This window comes from Vicia villosa, unplaced genomic scaffold (assembly GCF_029867415.1).
Source record: "Vicia villosa cultivar HV-30 ecotype Madison, WI unplaced genomic scaffold, Vvil1.0 ctg.004672F_1_1, whole genome shotgun sequence".
Lineage (NCBI taxonomy): Eukaryota > Viridiplantae > Streptophyta > Magnoliopsida > Fabales > Fabaceae > Vicia > Vicia villosa.
The window spans coordinates 81967-98540 of NW_026706488.1; the positions used below are offsets into that span (position 1 = coordinate 81967).

At 35.9% G+C, this 16574-nt stretch overlaps 1 protein-coding gene across 1 annotated transcript; it reads left to right on the forward strand.

The window, feature by feature from the left end:
• The first annotated feature begins 5048 nt into the window (after positions 1-5048).
• LOC131642222 (histone H4) lies at positions 5049-5625 on the forward strand. The gene has a single exon (XM_058912493.1). The coding sequence runs from the start codon at positions 5118-5120 to the stop codon at positions 5427-5429; it is 312 nt and encodes a 103-aa protein (XP_058768476.1). The 5' UTR covers positions 5049-5117; the 3' UTR covers positions 5430-5625.
• The last annotated feature ends 10949 nt before the right edge of the window (positions 5626-16574 follow it).

Sequence of the window (16574 nt, forward strand, 5' to 3'; positions counted from 1 at the left end):
AGTTATCCATTCTTGTAGTGATGCAAATAATCTCTTATCCATGTGCGCGTAGTGTTGTTTCTGTTTGAACGCGATCGAGTACCTTTCACTAAAATCAACCAACAAACTCGTAGTTTTTATCCCGAACTACGATTGCTCTGACTTTCCCATTGCATGAGGGAATACGTAGGCACAAGATGCAATATTTTAGCGAGCACAATAAAAAAAAATCAAATTTTGTTCCTTTCTCATAATAAGAAGAACGCAAGTAAATATTACGCTAAAATCCTATCACAAGAATAACTAAATGGTTCACATCGAGTACGATGGATGTGAGGGGTGCTAATACCTTCCCCTTGCATAACCGACTCCCGAACCCTAACCTGGTTACAATGACCATCTTATCCATTTTTCTTTCATTGTAGGTTTTATCATTATTTTCCCTTTCCTTTGGAATAAATAAAATATGGTGGCGACTCTGTTTTGCATCTTTCGAGCATTCGATGCGCTCGTGGCGCTATGATTTTTTGCCTACCGCTACATCGAGGGGGAAATGTTTATGCACATGGGTTCGAAACCCAACTTATGCAATTTTAATATTTTGAAAACTAGCACATTATACCTGTCGATTTATCAATAACACCAAGGGGTAAGATTGATATTTTTTTAAACTCGTTCAAAAACTATATAATATTAATAAATTAATTTTTTACCCATAATATTACATTGTTTACACAAAATATTGTTGTATATATATATATATATATATAACAATTTTTGAACTCGATTTATTGTCATCACAGTTGGAGCATATCAAATGTTTGATCCTCGTTTTATTGAAATGTCGGGGAACATAAAATGTTGGATGCAATATATTCCATATTCCTTTTGAATTTATTTGTTTCTAATGTAAAATAAGAAAATAGTTAGTTAAATGAATGCATATAAGATTATTGAAGAACACAACAAAAAAAGGATTATTGAAGAACACAAACCTTAAACACAATTTATTTTCTTCTCTTCCAATCCATCGTAGAGAACTTTACCAAGTTTTTAATGCTTCAAAGTTTTTATGTTATATGTTTCATTAACAATTATTGATATTCAGAATGCTTTGATAATGGATGTCTGTTAGGTTTCACGCGGATCACTAATGGAAGTGTTTTAAGCGTTGACACTCGTGAAATGGACGACACAAATTTGCTTAAGAACGGTGATCAATATCCTCAATTATCACGCCAAAATTTTACCGTCGGCTTCAGACAAAAACCGAGGTAAAAGGTGTATACGTTTTTTTAACATTATATTGTTTATACAAAATATTAAATTACCTTATTACAACAAATACAGTGTTATCATAATAGCAATTATTCTTGGAGAACAACACATCTTTGGTGTAATCCAGATTCTGTTGGATACATTTTGTTCTCATTATTTTGAAGTTCTATGGATTGCATGAAAACAACTTCTAAGGAGCTATTTGCTCCAAGTAAGGAGTTATTAGTTCTAAACATTGAAAATGTTTTTTCTGCACTTGCAATTCATGATAGAGAACTTTCCAAGCTTATTTCAGTTCCAAAATTTCATTATCTTGAGCAAATGTTATCAAGACAAATGCTTTCACAAGAAAGATATATAATGGTGGATGTAGATAGTATGTTATAGATTGATGTCTTGACAATATCTTGAGTGTTGTTCCTTTAAGAATGTAGGGTAGAGATTCAATGTTGTAGCTGTGTTACATATTCCCTCAGATTTTTTAAAAAAACCGAGGGGAAACATATTTTCTTTTTTTAATAGAAAAGTAAAATAAGTAAGCCCTCTCAATTCTAGAAGAACATCGAGGTTAATAATATATATTTTTTTAACATTACATTGTTTACAGAGAATATTAAAAAAATCTAGATTCATCATCAACGCTGCATTTCCAGCTTTTGTTGCATATATCTTTTGAAAGGTTGATCATCCTTCTTTGTTTAACCTGGAAGCATGAATGATTTTCTGCACTTGCAATCTATCATAAGGAACTTTTTCAACTTTCTTTAATATAGAGTTGTTCCAAAAAAAGAACATCAACACCATTATCTGAGATAGATTGCAAGGGCAGAAAAAGTGTTTTGTTCAAGGATAAAAGAACATTGAAGATTTTTTCTGTCTTGCAATCCATCCCAAAGAATGATACGTACTAGTTTGGGGCGACAACATATAAGTTAGAATTAAAGTAAAATCTGTTTAAAAATTGTTTTTATAGTAAAATCTTATTATTTTATCCCTCGGTTATTAAGGAAATCAAAGGGATATAAAATTTAGTTTTCACTTATAAGCAAATAAAAACATAAACTGCAATAAATGGAACTCGAAGCGTGTCCCGTGTTGTTTTTCCTCTCAGTTATGTTAAAAATCAAGGGAATATGTTGTTTTTATTTTTATAAAAAAATAAAACATGGCGTGCCTTGGGCATAATACCTTGATATTTTTTCTGGTTGAGGTGAAAGCTTCGTCATGAAATGTATTATTTGTAGTAATAGTAGTGAAGAAAGTAAATTTCTTTCCTCCTAGTTTCTTATTAAAGTGCAAAATAAGAGTCATAACAATTTTATGTGTACCTCATGTAAACATCATCATATTATCTCGTCCTTGATAAGTGATATCAGTATTAAACTGCCAAAGCCTACCAAGGGAAGGAGGGGAGGAAAAGAATTGAAGGATTTAGGGTGAGAGGGTTTTGAAAGAGTTATATTTATTCTCAAACCCTATTCCCCCTAATTTGAGAAACTGAAAAAATTGTATTGGAGGAGGGTTTTATAGGATTTTGAAGGACTTGGACAAATTGTTCAAATATAATTTATAGTATTATAATATTCTAAAAATTAAAAAATTATTAATGATAACCACTGTTTTATCTTTCTGTGTACATTTTTTTTCAAAAGATGTTATATATTTCTCTTTATTTTTTTTTAAAAAAATTGTTTTTTGAAATCCTCCATTCCAAATTCCCAAACAAAGCATTAGAGTTACTTATTCACTTTGCAAACCGGTTTTATATAAATGAATTATACCAAATTATAATTCTATTATATATGAAATCATATTAATTCAATTTACCTACTACTTATATATCCAAACATCAAACATAAAAGTGTTGGACGTAATATATTGTTATATACCAAACCCAATAATACTCGAGTGTCGTGTGAGAGTGTATTGGAAAAAACCCAAGTTTAAGGTGACACCTCACCTCACATAATTATTTTATTGCTATTTAATCCCTTAGTTAGAGTCTAATCGACCCCATCTAGTTTTGCTGACCTTGCCAATTTACGGAAATCCAACTTGACAATATCCTGGTTCATCATTTTGATACTTAAAACTGAAACGTCGGTGACCATGATTTGAGATACTATAAGACTATTATGTAACGCTTTGAAGTTGAATGAATCCAGACTTGAATTGTGAACGAAACACTTTCCTTATAGTATTTCAAGCACTCTCGAATGTCTTAGAGTTTTGATGCATGAATACCAAGAATAATTCAACTTTCTCGAGTTTGCACAAGACAAATGAAAACTCGAATGTACCAAAGAGTGTCTGAAATTTATTCTAGAGGGTATACGTTTTGTGTTGTGATTATCTAAATTCATAATGAAGTATTTATAAGTTGCATTATTATTGTATCACAAGGTAGCGACTCTTGGTGAAACAATACTTTTACCAAAAGGTGTAATGATTCACCTATACAAAATTTTCCCAAGTATTGTCTCATTTCATTCTGCAACGCTTCACAAAGTGTTGTTTTATTCCGAATTCAAACTCAAACAACAATAAAAAACAAGAGCAACAGTCATTTCACGCCGGCCGAAGGCCAACTGCCAGAGCGCCGCCTCATTTATGCAGCGAATAGCCTGATTTCTCACGACAACCAGTTCAACCATGACGGTTAGTTCAGTGGTCCAAAGATAAGATCAAATAAGAGTTACATCCAATTTTTTTAAACGTTTGAGATGCGTGGAAGTAAGATATCGACAACAAAGCCACATAACAAGAATACATGTCGAATATGCAGAAGGTTATCATAAAAGACAATTATAAATTTAATACTATATACTATATATAAGTAATTTCGGTGTCGGGATTAAGGGTTATAAAGTTCACATACAACACTCCAAAAAATTTAAAATATCCGCATTCAGAGAGAAACAAGTCTATGAGAGAATGTATGACCTCGTGTAACACCTTTTTATTTCTTATACAATCTATTAAAGTAGTTTTTATTTACTTTAACTTAGCTCTTATAGTCTTTTCATTTAATTGCATTTTACTTTACTTTCAGCCCAATTTATTCGGTATTTTACTTATAGCTATATTTTTTTTTTTTTAAAGTTATTGTCAAACTACTGAACACTTAAAATAAATTTCAAAATTTCTATATAAATATGTTCTAAAATTTACTAGTTGATCATAAAAAAAAACCATTTTTTATAGACTAGTATTTGTTTACCAAAGTTCACACTAACTAATACAAATAACTTTTGTATTCATATTATTTAGAGGTTGAGTATGCAAAGGGAAAAAAGATTTTTCAAAATTCAAATTTGATCAACATAACCAATATGTTGTCTTTTTGAAAAATTATTCATTTGATGTTTGGATAGATTGACATTATTGAGAAATTTTCCACAATGATTAAAGATATAATCTTAGAGAAATTTATATAGAATGAAACTCTCTTATTACAAACTATTTTTCTTTTCTTACACACCCATTTTATATGAACTAATCATACCATAGTTTAATTTGAAAAAAACTTAAGTTGCAGTGGTACCTCACATCAAAAAATTTGCTTATAAAAGGAATGGAGGGTGTATTCGGTATTGTCACTAGGTTGGAGTATAGGAAGATGCAGCTGACCGTTGATATTATTCTATCTACGGTCCTTAAGCTATCACCTAGTTATACACGGATCGCCAATATAAACCGTCGATTACACCAAATTTAACGGTAGATATCAAATTGAATTCTCATAAGCTTCTTCTCCTCCCGCTGCAATAGATAAATAAATAGCGCGATCTCATTCTGAAATTAACATCTCAAATTCAAAATCAAACCCTAAATACTCAATCTCAAATTTTCCATCGAAAATGTCTGGTCGTGGTAAGGGAGGTAAGGGACTTGGAAAGGGAGGTGCCAAGAGGCACAGGAAGGTTCTCCGAGACAACATCCAAGGTATCACAAAACCAGCTATTCGTAGATTGGCGAGAAGGGGAGGTGTGAAGAGAATCAGCGGTTTGATCTATGAAGAAACAAGAGGAGTCTTGAAGATCTTCTTGGAGAATGTGATCCGTGACGCTGTTACATATACAGAGCACGCAAGGAGAAAGACGGTTACCGCTATGGATGTTGTTTATGCTCTCAAGAGACAGGGAAGAACCTTGTACGGTTTCGGAGGTTAAAGAAGAAGAACAAGAAGCTCTCTTATGCTTTTTCTTATTGAGTGTGTAATTTGAAAATGTGAATTTTCTTTAGAAGTTTTTGATTATGGTTAGGTTTAATTTGTAATGTGTAAGTCTGAATTAGACTGGTTTATATCCAGTTTTACCCTAATTTTAAAGTTGAAATTAAAATGAAGGATTGAAGTTTGTTGCTAAATTATTGTTTTGATATAATTTCACTTTGTTATATTTTCTTTGAATGAGTTGTAGTTTATTTGTATGTTTCAGATTTCTTGTTTGCAACTCATAGAAGGTTTCAGGAACCTTGGTTTGTTGAGAGGTTAGGTCTTGGTGATTATGTGCTCAATCTTGCTAACAGGCTTTGTAGGATTATTTCACTTATCTTCTTCTGAAGAGTGATCTCTTGTTTGTTGAAGAGTGATCTCTTGTTAGGTTTGGACTGATTGTGGATAGTGGAATCATTAAACTGACATAGTTTACTTTCTTTCATGTAATTTAATGTTTTGAAAAGGGGATGTAGCTTTCCCGTTGTATTTGAACAGGGTGTATTTTGGCGCAATCTTGCAGTTATAGTGTTTCAACTGATGTAGCTTTGAAAATGTATGTGAAAAAGGTGTATTTCGGCTCATTCTTGCAGTGATAGTGTTTCAACTGGTTCTGCCACTCTGTAGAACTGTTATGTGTGTTTGTTTCCTCATATAAATACACAATGTTGGTGACCAATGTAGTTGCTGATTGTGAGCTTGGTAAGAAAAGAGAAATAGGGTTTACGAAAGGGGAAGAAGCAGTTGAGAATTTTGCAGAGAGAACCCTTTGCTCTTTATTTTGCTCACTGCAACATTATGGTTTACACTACTCAACTTTTTTATAATAATAGGGTACCTCCCTATTTACAGGGTGAGGATGCTTGTTAACTAAGCAATCTCCTACTAACCAATTAAAGCAAACAAAATAATGCTAAGTCAAAATTCTGTCGAGACACTTCTTCGACATATCAACTTCTTACAATTTCGATACACAACATAGTTTCGACACAAAGAATTACTTTCTCAACACACCTCCTAATTTATTGTGTATAAGTTATCTACATTCATCATTGCTTTTAGTCTTCTGAACACTTTAACGTGCACACCCTTCGTCATGATGTCTGTAATTTGATTCTTAGTTCTGTAGTGTTCCAAGTTCAACTTTCCTTTTGTTACTTGCTCTCGAAGTTATTGGAACCTCATCTCGATGTGTTTGCTTCTTCCATGTGCTATAAGATTCTTTTCCAGATTGATAGTTGACATGTTGTGGATCTTCATGGTAAGTGCTCAATGATCCTTTGCTGTAATCTCTTTGGCGAAATTCACCATCCACATTGCTTGACATACACAAAGAGAAGCATCTATGTACTCTGCTTCATACAAAGACAATGCTACTACTGGTTCTTTTCTTAAGCTCCAAACAGCTGGTACACCACCTAACGTAAACACATAACCAACTGCGAATTTTCTACCCTCAACATCACTACACCAGCTTGAGTCGGTGTAACCAACTAGCTTGCATTCTTTTCCTTCATCAGTTGCGGGAAACAAAATGCCATAGTCGAGAGTTCCTTTGAGATACCTTAGTATCCTTTTCGTCGCTGCTAGGTGTGATACCTTTGACTTCTACATGAATCTACTCACCGTACCTACACTGTATGCTAGATCAGGTTTTGTGTGACAAAGGAATTTTAACGAGCCAATATGTATTATGTACTGTGTTGGGTCAACATCATCTTCATCTAAGTCTTTCGAGAGTTGCAGTCTTGGTTCAGCAGGTGTCAAAGTTGCATTGCAGTCTTCCATCTAAAATCTTTTGAATGTTTCAATTGCATATCTTATTTGATGCATCATCATACCTCAACTACTCTTGTAGAATTCAATACCAATGAAGTATGTGTGAATACAAGATCACACTCACAAAGATGTTTTTGATTCATGGCAAACTCAACAAGCATACAAGCAACAAGGCACAAGCAGAAGAACTCAAAGAAAAGCAAGCATTGGTCACTTATGACAGAGCAGGTCGACCTACTATGCATATAGGTCGACTCAACACAAGCAAAACAAGAAAAATGCAGAAAAGCAGCAGCTAGGTCGACCTACTGTCAACCCAGGTCGACCTAAAATGGAGAAAATTTCATACACTTCTGCTAGGTCGACCCACACATCAACTAGGTCGACCTAAACTGAAGAAATGTCCCAAAACGCATTTGAAGAGAATTCTGGTCGACCTACTTCCCTAACAGGTCGACCTAACTGGGAGCAAATATCATTCAAAGCTAATGCACCTCTGCTAGGTCGACCTAAGCACTACAAGAGGTCGACCTAATTGATCAAAAACACCAAAATTTCTGGTTTTCTCTGCTCCAACTGATAAGCTCTCATATATATTGTCCAAGGTTCATTATTCCTTCAAAACACCAACAACTGAAAGATACACAAAGGCTTCTCATCTTCGTTCTTCGTCATCTCCAACACAATTACACATAATCATTCTTGTGTTGAGGGTTAGTGATCGAGTTCGATAACGTCCATGGAACGGAATTGAAGATTCCTAGTGGGTGAAGATTTGTGGGGTTTTTGGTGAATAAAATCTGAGGGTTTTGTCCTCCAAGATAGGTGAATTTTGGGGGTTTTTATCAAGAAGCTTCATCAAGGATCCAGCTGAGTGTGAAGATTGAAGAACAAGTGTTCGAGCAATTCAAGACACTGCAGAAAGGGATCAAAGTGAAGCTCTTGGAAGACCTTAATCTGACTCAAGATTAAGGGGGAAGAAGATTCAAAGGATCGACAAAATTGGTTTATTGTTTATCGCTTTGTTATCTTCTTTGTATAAACTGCTTTCAACATTAATGGAAGATTTCCCAATTTCAATTTGGAATTGGGGGCAGACGTAGTCGTAGCGAGGACGATCGACGAATTGCCTGAACAAATATCGTGTTCTTGTCGCTTTTATCATTTCATTTAAGTTCTGTTCATAATTGGTTATAATTGCAAATTGATTAACGATTCGCGTGTTAAAATTGTGAATTAAGAACTTGTATAAACATCACAATTCATCACACATTGAATTACTATCAATTTGATCATTATCACCAAGTGTTTGTGTTTTTGCTTTTTTCACTATTACTGCATTGCAAACATCGTTCATCATATAAGAAGTTAATCGATTTTCATTAGAGTGACATATTGATTCTATAGGATATTCTCTTATCGTTTATCTCAAGCTGTTTAGTGGTTTTAACACATATACAATCGTTTCAATAGCGGTTCGGAATAGACGCGAGTCGATTCAGAACCGCTTTCGCTTAAAGTTCAATTAACTCCGTAAAACTCTGTGAGATCTATTCACCCCCCTCTAGATCCTTAGGCCAGCGTCTAACAAGTGGCATCAAGAGCTCTGGTTTATTCCGTGCTACGTGAAACACTTATTGGAAAGATGGCTTCCGGACCTAAAGGGGCTCACAATAGAGCTCCAGTTTTCAACGGTGAAAACTATGGCTATTGGAAGGATTGTATGTGTGTCCACATCAATGCAATTGATAGGAACATCTGGACAGCTATTGTCAATGGTCCCTTTCAGATCACCATGACAAATGCAGCTGGTGCGGTTGTTCCAAAACCAGAATATACTTGGGATGCTGAAGATGAAAAGAGATATGGATACGATTGGAAAGCGAGAAACATTCTAATCTCAGCTCTAGGAGTTGATGAATACTATCGCGTTTCCCATTGTAGATCCGCTAAAGCTATGTGGGACACATTGCAAGTTGCCCACGAGGGAACGGATGATGTCAAACTAGCTAGAATCAATACGTTAACTCAAGAATTCGAACTCTTCCACATGGAAGATGGTGAATCCATCGAAAACATGCAGAAGAGATTCGTTCACTTGAAAAACCGTTTAAATTCTCTTGATAGACCTGTTTCCAATGCAGTTGCTACTAACAAAATCTTAAGATGTTTGAACAGGGAATGGCAACCCAAGGTTACAGCAATAAAGGAAGCAAATGATCTAAGCACCTTAGACATTACCACTCTATTTGGCAAACTAGAGGAACATGAACAACACCTTAAATGCCTTGACATGCATGAGAAAAGGGCAAAGAAAGAAAAGAACATGGAGAAAGAGGTAGAGAAGAAGTCAATAGCTCTAAAGGCTTCAAGCTCCAAGACCTCAAGACAAGAGCTAGAGGATAGTGATACAAGTGATGACGAAGACTCCGATGATGAGGAAATGAGACTGTTTGTGCGAAGATACAACAAATATCTAAAGAAAAATGGAGCAAAGCATTCTGACAAAGGCTTGATCAACTATAGAAGGCAATCAAACAAGTTCAAACAAGATGACAACAACAAAGGAAAAATCAAAGGCCCTTGCTTTAATTGTGGGAAAGTCGGTCACTACAAACCGGATTGTCCATATCTTAAGAAGGAAAAAGAGAAGAACCAAAGCAAAGGTCATAACAAATCTAAAAGAGCCTACATAGCATGGGAAAGTGATTCATCTAGTGAAAGCTCATCAAGCGATGAAGAAGAATCAACAAACTTATGCCTTATGGCTCATCAACACAAGAAAAAGAAAGCTGTAAGTCATCTTAAACCTGAACTCATAGATAAGTTATCTCATTCTCAACTAAAACTTGCTTTTGAAGAATTACATAGAGATGCAATTGAAGCTTTCAAACTTTTGGCCTCAAATAAGAAAATCTTTTCATATCTTGAATCAAAAGTTGAGAAAACCGAAAAGGATATGGAAGCTTTAAAACAATCTATGCTAGACATTCAAAAGGATAAAGTTGAAATAGATCCTACATCATGGTTTGGTTGTGAGACATGTCACATTTGGCAAAAAGAAGTGAGAGATCTAAAAGCCAAATTAGACAAGGCTCTACAACCAAAAGTGACTTTTGCGATTGATCCAAATAAGTTCAAAAGATCGTATACTCCTTTATATAGTAAATACACTTTTGTACCAAAAGTATCAACTAGCAAAACAGCATATTCTCATCATATTACCTGTCATTATTGTTGCAAAAGGGGTCATACCATTGAAAAATGCAAATTTAGGAGGATTTTAGTTCCTAAAGGAGTATTTCAATGGTTGCCCAAGTGCAACAAATTATGTACTCACTACCAAGGACCCAATGAAAATTTGGGACCTCCCTCTCTAAATTAATTTTGCAGGAAAAGTGTCTTGACATTGCCGAAAGGTTGTGGTTCCTTGATAGCGGATGTTCAAGACACATGACGGGAGACATATCTCTTTTCGTTGAGTTTCACGCAAAGAAAAAGGGGTATGTCACCTATGGAGATAACAATCGGGGAGCCATACTTGGTAAAGGAAGTGTAGGTAACCCCTCTACCACTACTATAACTGATGTACTGCTAGTAGAAGGCCTTAAGCATAATCTTTTAAGTATAAGTCAATTGTGCGACAAAGATTTTAAAGTAATGTTTACAAATTCTGACTGCACAATAGAACATATTAAGAAAAGAGATATTATGTTTAAAGGCTTAAGAGTAAACAACATCTATATGCTAAACTTGGATGAGGTATCTAAGTCTAGTACCAAGTGTCTAGTTGCTCTAGGCGAAGACTCATGGCTTTGGCATAGACGTCTCGCCCACATAAATTTTGACTTACTTAATAAAGTTGTCAAAAAAGATTTAGTAATCGGCTTACCTAAAATGAAGTTTCCAAAAGATCATCTATGTGATGCTTGTCAAAAGGGAAAGCAAACAAAAATCTCTTTTAAATCAAAGAACGTGGTTTCAACATCACGCCCTCTTGAACTACTTCACATGGATCTTTTTGGCCCTTCAAGGACTAAAAGCATAGGTGGAAACATCTATGGTTTTGTCATTGTCGATGATTACTCTAGATTTTGTTGGACAATCTTTCTACCTAGTAAGGATCAAACTTTTCCAGCATTTACACAATTTGCAAGATTATGTCAAAATAAAATGAGCACCAAAATAGTTGCAATTCGAAGTGATCACGGTGGAGAGTTTGAAAACTATCTTTTTGAAAAATACTGTGATAAACATGGAATTGAGCATAACTTTTCAGCTCCTAGAACACCACAACAAAACGGTGTGGTTGAACGTAAAAATCGGGTTCTAGAGGAGTTGGCAAGAACAATGCTGAATGAGGGTAGTCTACCTAAGTATGTCTGGGCTGACGCGATTAGCACCGCATGTTATGTTTTGAATAGGATAATAATACGTCCTATACTGAACAAAACTCCCTATGAATTACTAAAAGGTAGAAAACCAAATGTATCTCATCTCCATGTATTCGGTTGCAAGTGTTTTGTCTTGAACAATGGTAAGGATAATCTTGGTAAATTCGTTGCTAAAGCTGATGAGGGCATCTTCCTTGGTTACTCACAATCTAGCAAAGCATATCGGGTATATAATAAAAGATTACTTATAGTAGAAGAGTCAGTACACGTGTCTTTTGATGAATCTTATACAAAATATATCGAGAAAGGTCTTTTGTTTAATGGTGCAGGTCCATCCACTGAAGACATTGTCCAAGATAAGGAAGACGAGAATGAAAATATTGTAAAGAAAGATGCTGAGAAAGAGAAAGATGAGTCTCATGATGAAAGTGAAAAGGAAAGCATCTCAAACAATGAAGAACTTCCTAAGGCCTGGACAAATGTGAAAGACCATCCAATTGACAACATAATAGGAGACATCTCAAAGGGCGTTACAACACGCTCAAAGATAAGTAACTTCTGTCATCATTTTGCTTTTGTTTCACAAGTTGAGCCGAAAAACGCTAAGGACGCATTACTTGATGAGCATTGGCTAATGGCCATGCAAGAAGAATTAAACCAATTTAAACGGAATGATGTTTGGGACTTAGTCCCTCATCCGGGAGATCATCAAGTAATAGGCACTAGATGGGTTTTTCGTAACAAACTTGATGAAAACGGCGTTATTACTAGAAACAAAGCTAGATTAGTTGCCCAAGGTTACAATCAAGAGGAAGGTATTGATTATGAAGAGACATATGCTCCTGTAGCACGTCTCGAAGCTATTCGCCTCTTACTTGCCTATGCGTGTTCTAAAGACTTCAAACTATTCCAAATGGATGTTAAAAGTGCCTTTCTAAATGGCTATATAAATGAAGAAGTCTATGTTGCTCAGCCACCCGGCTTTGAGAATTACATGTATCCAACTCATGTTTATAAGCTGAAACATGCTCTATACGGTCTTAAACAAGCCCCTCAGGCTTGGTACGAACGTTTGAGAAAATTTCTTCTTAGTCAAGGGTACTCTAGGGGTAAAGTTGACACTACTCTCTTTATTAAAAGAAAAGATAAAGATGTTCTCTTAGTCCAAGTTTATGTCGATGATATTATATTTGGATCTACTAATGCAAAACTTGTCAAAGATTTTTCTAAGCTTATGCAGAGTGAATTTGAGATGAGTCTCATGGGTGAGCTAAATTTCTTCCTTGGCCTACAAATCAAGCAACTCAGTCATGGAAAGTTTGTAAGTCAAACTAAATACTGTACAGAGCTGCTCAAAAGATTTGGAATGAGTGAAGCGAAGGAGATTGACACACCTATGGCAACAAATACTAACCTAGACAAAGATGAGAAAGGTAAAGAGGTTGATGTGAAATTGTACCGAGGCATGATAGGTTCACTATTGTATCTTACTGCCTCAAGACCAGACATTATGTTTAGTGTGTGTATGTGTGCAAGATATCAATCTTGTCCAAAAGAATCTCACTTAAAAGCTGTCAAAAGAATTCTGAGATATTTACGCGGAACTACTACATATGGCCTATGGTATCCAAAGGGAAATGAGTGCTATTTGGTAGGATTCTCCGACTCAGATTTTGCTGGCTGCAAATCCGATAGAAAAAGCACCAGTGGAACATGTCATCTATTCTCAAATTCGTTGATAAGTTGACATAGCAAGAAACAAGTATCGGTTGCATTATCTACTGCTGAGGCAGAATATGTAGCTGCCGGAAGCTGCTGTGCGCAGATATTATGGCTCAAGCAACAACTTCTTGACTTTGGTATTAAGCTTGATCGTATACCTATCATGTGCGACAACACAAGTGCCATAAACTTGAGTAAAAATCCTGTCTTACACTCACGAACCAAGCATATTGAAATAAGGCATCACTTCCTAAGAGATCATGTAGAGAAAGGAGACGTTACATTTGAACATGTAAAAAGCAAGAAGCAACTAGCTGACATCTTCACCAAACCTCTAGCAACGGAGCAATACTTCAACATTCGTAGGGAATTAGGGATACTCGATATCTCTAATTTGGGCTAATTACGCTTGTTTTCTCTTAATGTTATTCCTTTACTTTATATCTATTTTTTTTAAGCTAACATTTCTCTTAGTGTAAAGGTAGTTCATTATCAAGCCAGGCATCATTCCACATTGACTAAAGGCTACCACTAAAGTTGACACCTACATATTGAGAAGGCGGTAACGTGATTGTTGTTCACTTCCAAAAATATCATTGATACTATAATATGCTATCAATTAACATGCTTATAGTGACTTCATACATATATCTCTCTTGCTCATGTATGTGTTTCATCTTTAATCATAGCATATCATATTCTAGACATACAAGCAAGTATATAGACATAAATACATCTCATATAGAGCATTTTCACAAATTTTGGGAATTTAGGTCGACCTAGTCTGCCTTTGAGTCGACCTACACAAGTCATTTTTCAACATACCAGCCAAAATGCCCAGTTACGTCGACCTACCCTCCTTTTAGGTCGACCTAATCTGCAATTTTTTAAAGGCTTCTCTGTTAGGTCGACCCAGCCCTAAATTAGGTCGACCTACTACTTCAAAAATTCCCAAATTTGGGTCTGTTGGTCGACCCGACCCATCCCCATACATACATAATCATTCGTCTTTTCATTCCCACTCATTCTCATATCATTGTGTACGGCCAACCCTAATTCCTCAAGTTCAAAGAGTGTCAAAGACCATCCCTCTCACACAAATCATCACCTAAAATGCCTCCAAAATCACGAAAGGGAAAGGAGATTGCATCTGGTTCATCTTCTCGACCGGTAAGTGCTATCGCTCTTGTTCATCCTGATTGTCGAGAAAATTTTGAAAAGTGGCAAATGAAGAGAAAAATAGTTAAGCAATACATCTATAACCCACATGTTGCCAAACGTATGCACATACCTGATGTTGTTAATCTGATTGAGTATCAAAACATTCATCCATTGGTGTCATGTGACACTCCGTACTGTGAGAATACTGTTAGGGCATTCTATGCAGGGTTTCAAAAGGAGGACGGCTGCAATTTTCGATTCAAGATGGGGTCGAGATCACATGTTGTTGACAAAAGGACCTGGATAAGCATCTTTGGTCTAACAATTGTGGGAGATGAACTTTGTATAGAAGACGGTGGAATCCCGGGGGTCTATGATCATGTGGAATACATGAAATCAATACTCAAAGATCCATCCATCCTGGACAGGCCAAATGAAACAATCACAGCAGGGCACTTGAAGAGAGATCCTAGGCTCCTAAATTGGGTCATATCAAGAGTCATTAGACCACGAGCAGGAGGTTTCTCAAGAATTGAGCGAAATGAAATTGTGTTAATGTATCTGCTTCAAAACAGGACGCGTATACACTGGCCAAATTTCCTCGCAGCTAAGTTCCATGAAATTCAACAGAAAACGACTTCTCTATGCTATGGCTCAATCATTCAAACGATTGTGAATCATTTCGGCATGAAACTTGATGGATTGAACTACATTCACATGAAGCAGCATCAGGACTTCTCCCAAACAACCTTAACCCTCATGGGCTATCATTGGGATCCAGATAAGAAAACTTACTATCTCATTCAGAAAGGAACCGGAAAAGTCATATACAACTATGACGATCCCACAGAATTTGGGCACATTGCAGGAAATGAAGAAGAAGGATTTGATCAAGACAATGCAATTTATGATGATCACCATATGGAAGATGTTGCACAAGATACGGATGAAAATTGGAGATATGTTCCTCCACAACAAGAGGATATCCCTTGGGGATATACAGCTCCGCCTCCACCGGATCAAACCAACATCATATCCATGTTAGAGAATATGCAGCTCCTACAACAACAGCACTTCGACACACAACAGCTCCAATTCCAACAAATGCAACAACTCCAACAAGATCGCTATGACGAACAACAACGACAATATCAATCGTTGTACAGCTTGGTTCAAGACCACAAAAGCGATTTTGAGACTTTTGCCTCCAACTCGACTCTAAGACAGAATCAGTTTGAGGAAACGGCATTGCATCGTCATGCCAACATAAGCCAAAGCTTCAACACTCTCAATCTATCTGTGCTTGATTTGTTGGAACAAGTTGAAGAGGATCGTCCTCATACATTTCAAAGAGGAAGAGGAAGAAGGGGCAGGCGTTAGGATGCATTCTCCATCATATCATCATATTATTGCATTTCATTTCATTATCATTATGTTATATTCTTACATATTGTCGTACTGTGCCTTGTTTGTTAATCTCTTGGATTATCATGTATGTTAAAGTGTACCTTTAAACATGTTTGGCTCTCATGTTATCACTATCTACCTTTTATCTATTATACTATGAATGCTAGCGTTTTATCTATGTTTCTCTCGTTACTCTCCTCTTCTGTTTTCTTGTATCTCTTTTGATGTTGTCAAAGGGGGAGATAGATGCTGAGTGTACGGGGGAGCTCAGCTGAGTGAATAGATGCTGAGTGAAATACGGTGAACTGACTTTTATTTTTAAGATGCAACAATGTTGCGGTGAGCTTGAGTCGCCACCGACTTTTATTTTGTCCAATGTTAGGAAAGGTAAAAAGTACAGAAAAAGACCTTTTAAAAGAAAAACGGGCTCGGGGGGTAAGTTATGAAAAGGGAAGGTATAAGCACCCTTTTCATCCGTAGTTTTCTACGGGCTCTTAATTTGCTTAGCTCATGTTTGTTTGTTTGTTTTGAAAGGGACATAAGGACTTTAGCGTAAATGCGTAGCCTTAGTCTTTTGAAATAGTATTGAGAATATATTTTTATTGAGCTAGGCAGTTTAAGAGCACTACCCTAATTGA

Coding starts and splice junctions, on each gene's coding strand:
- LOC131642222 (XM_058912493.1), top strand. CDS start 5,118: ATGTCTGGTCGTGGTAAGGGAGGTAAGGGACTTGGAAAGGGAGGTGCC.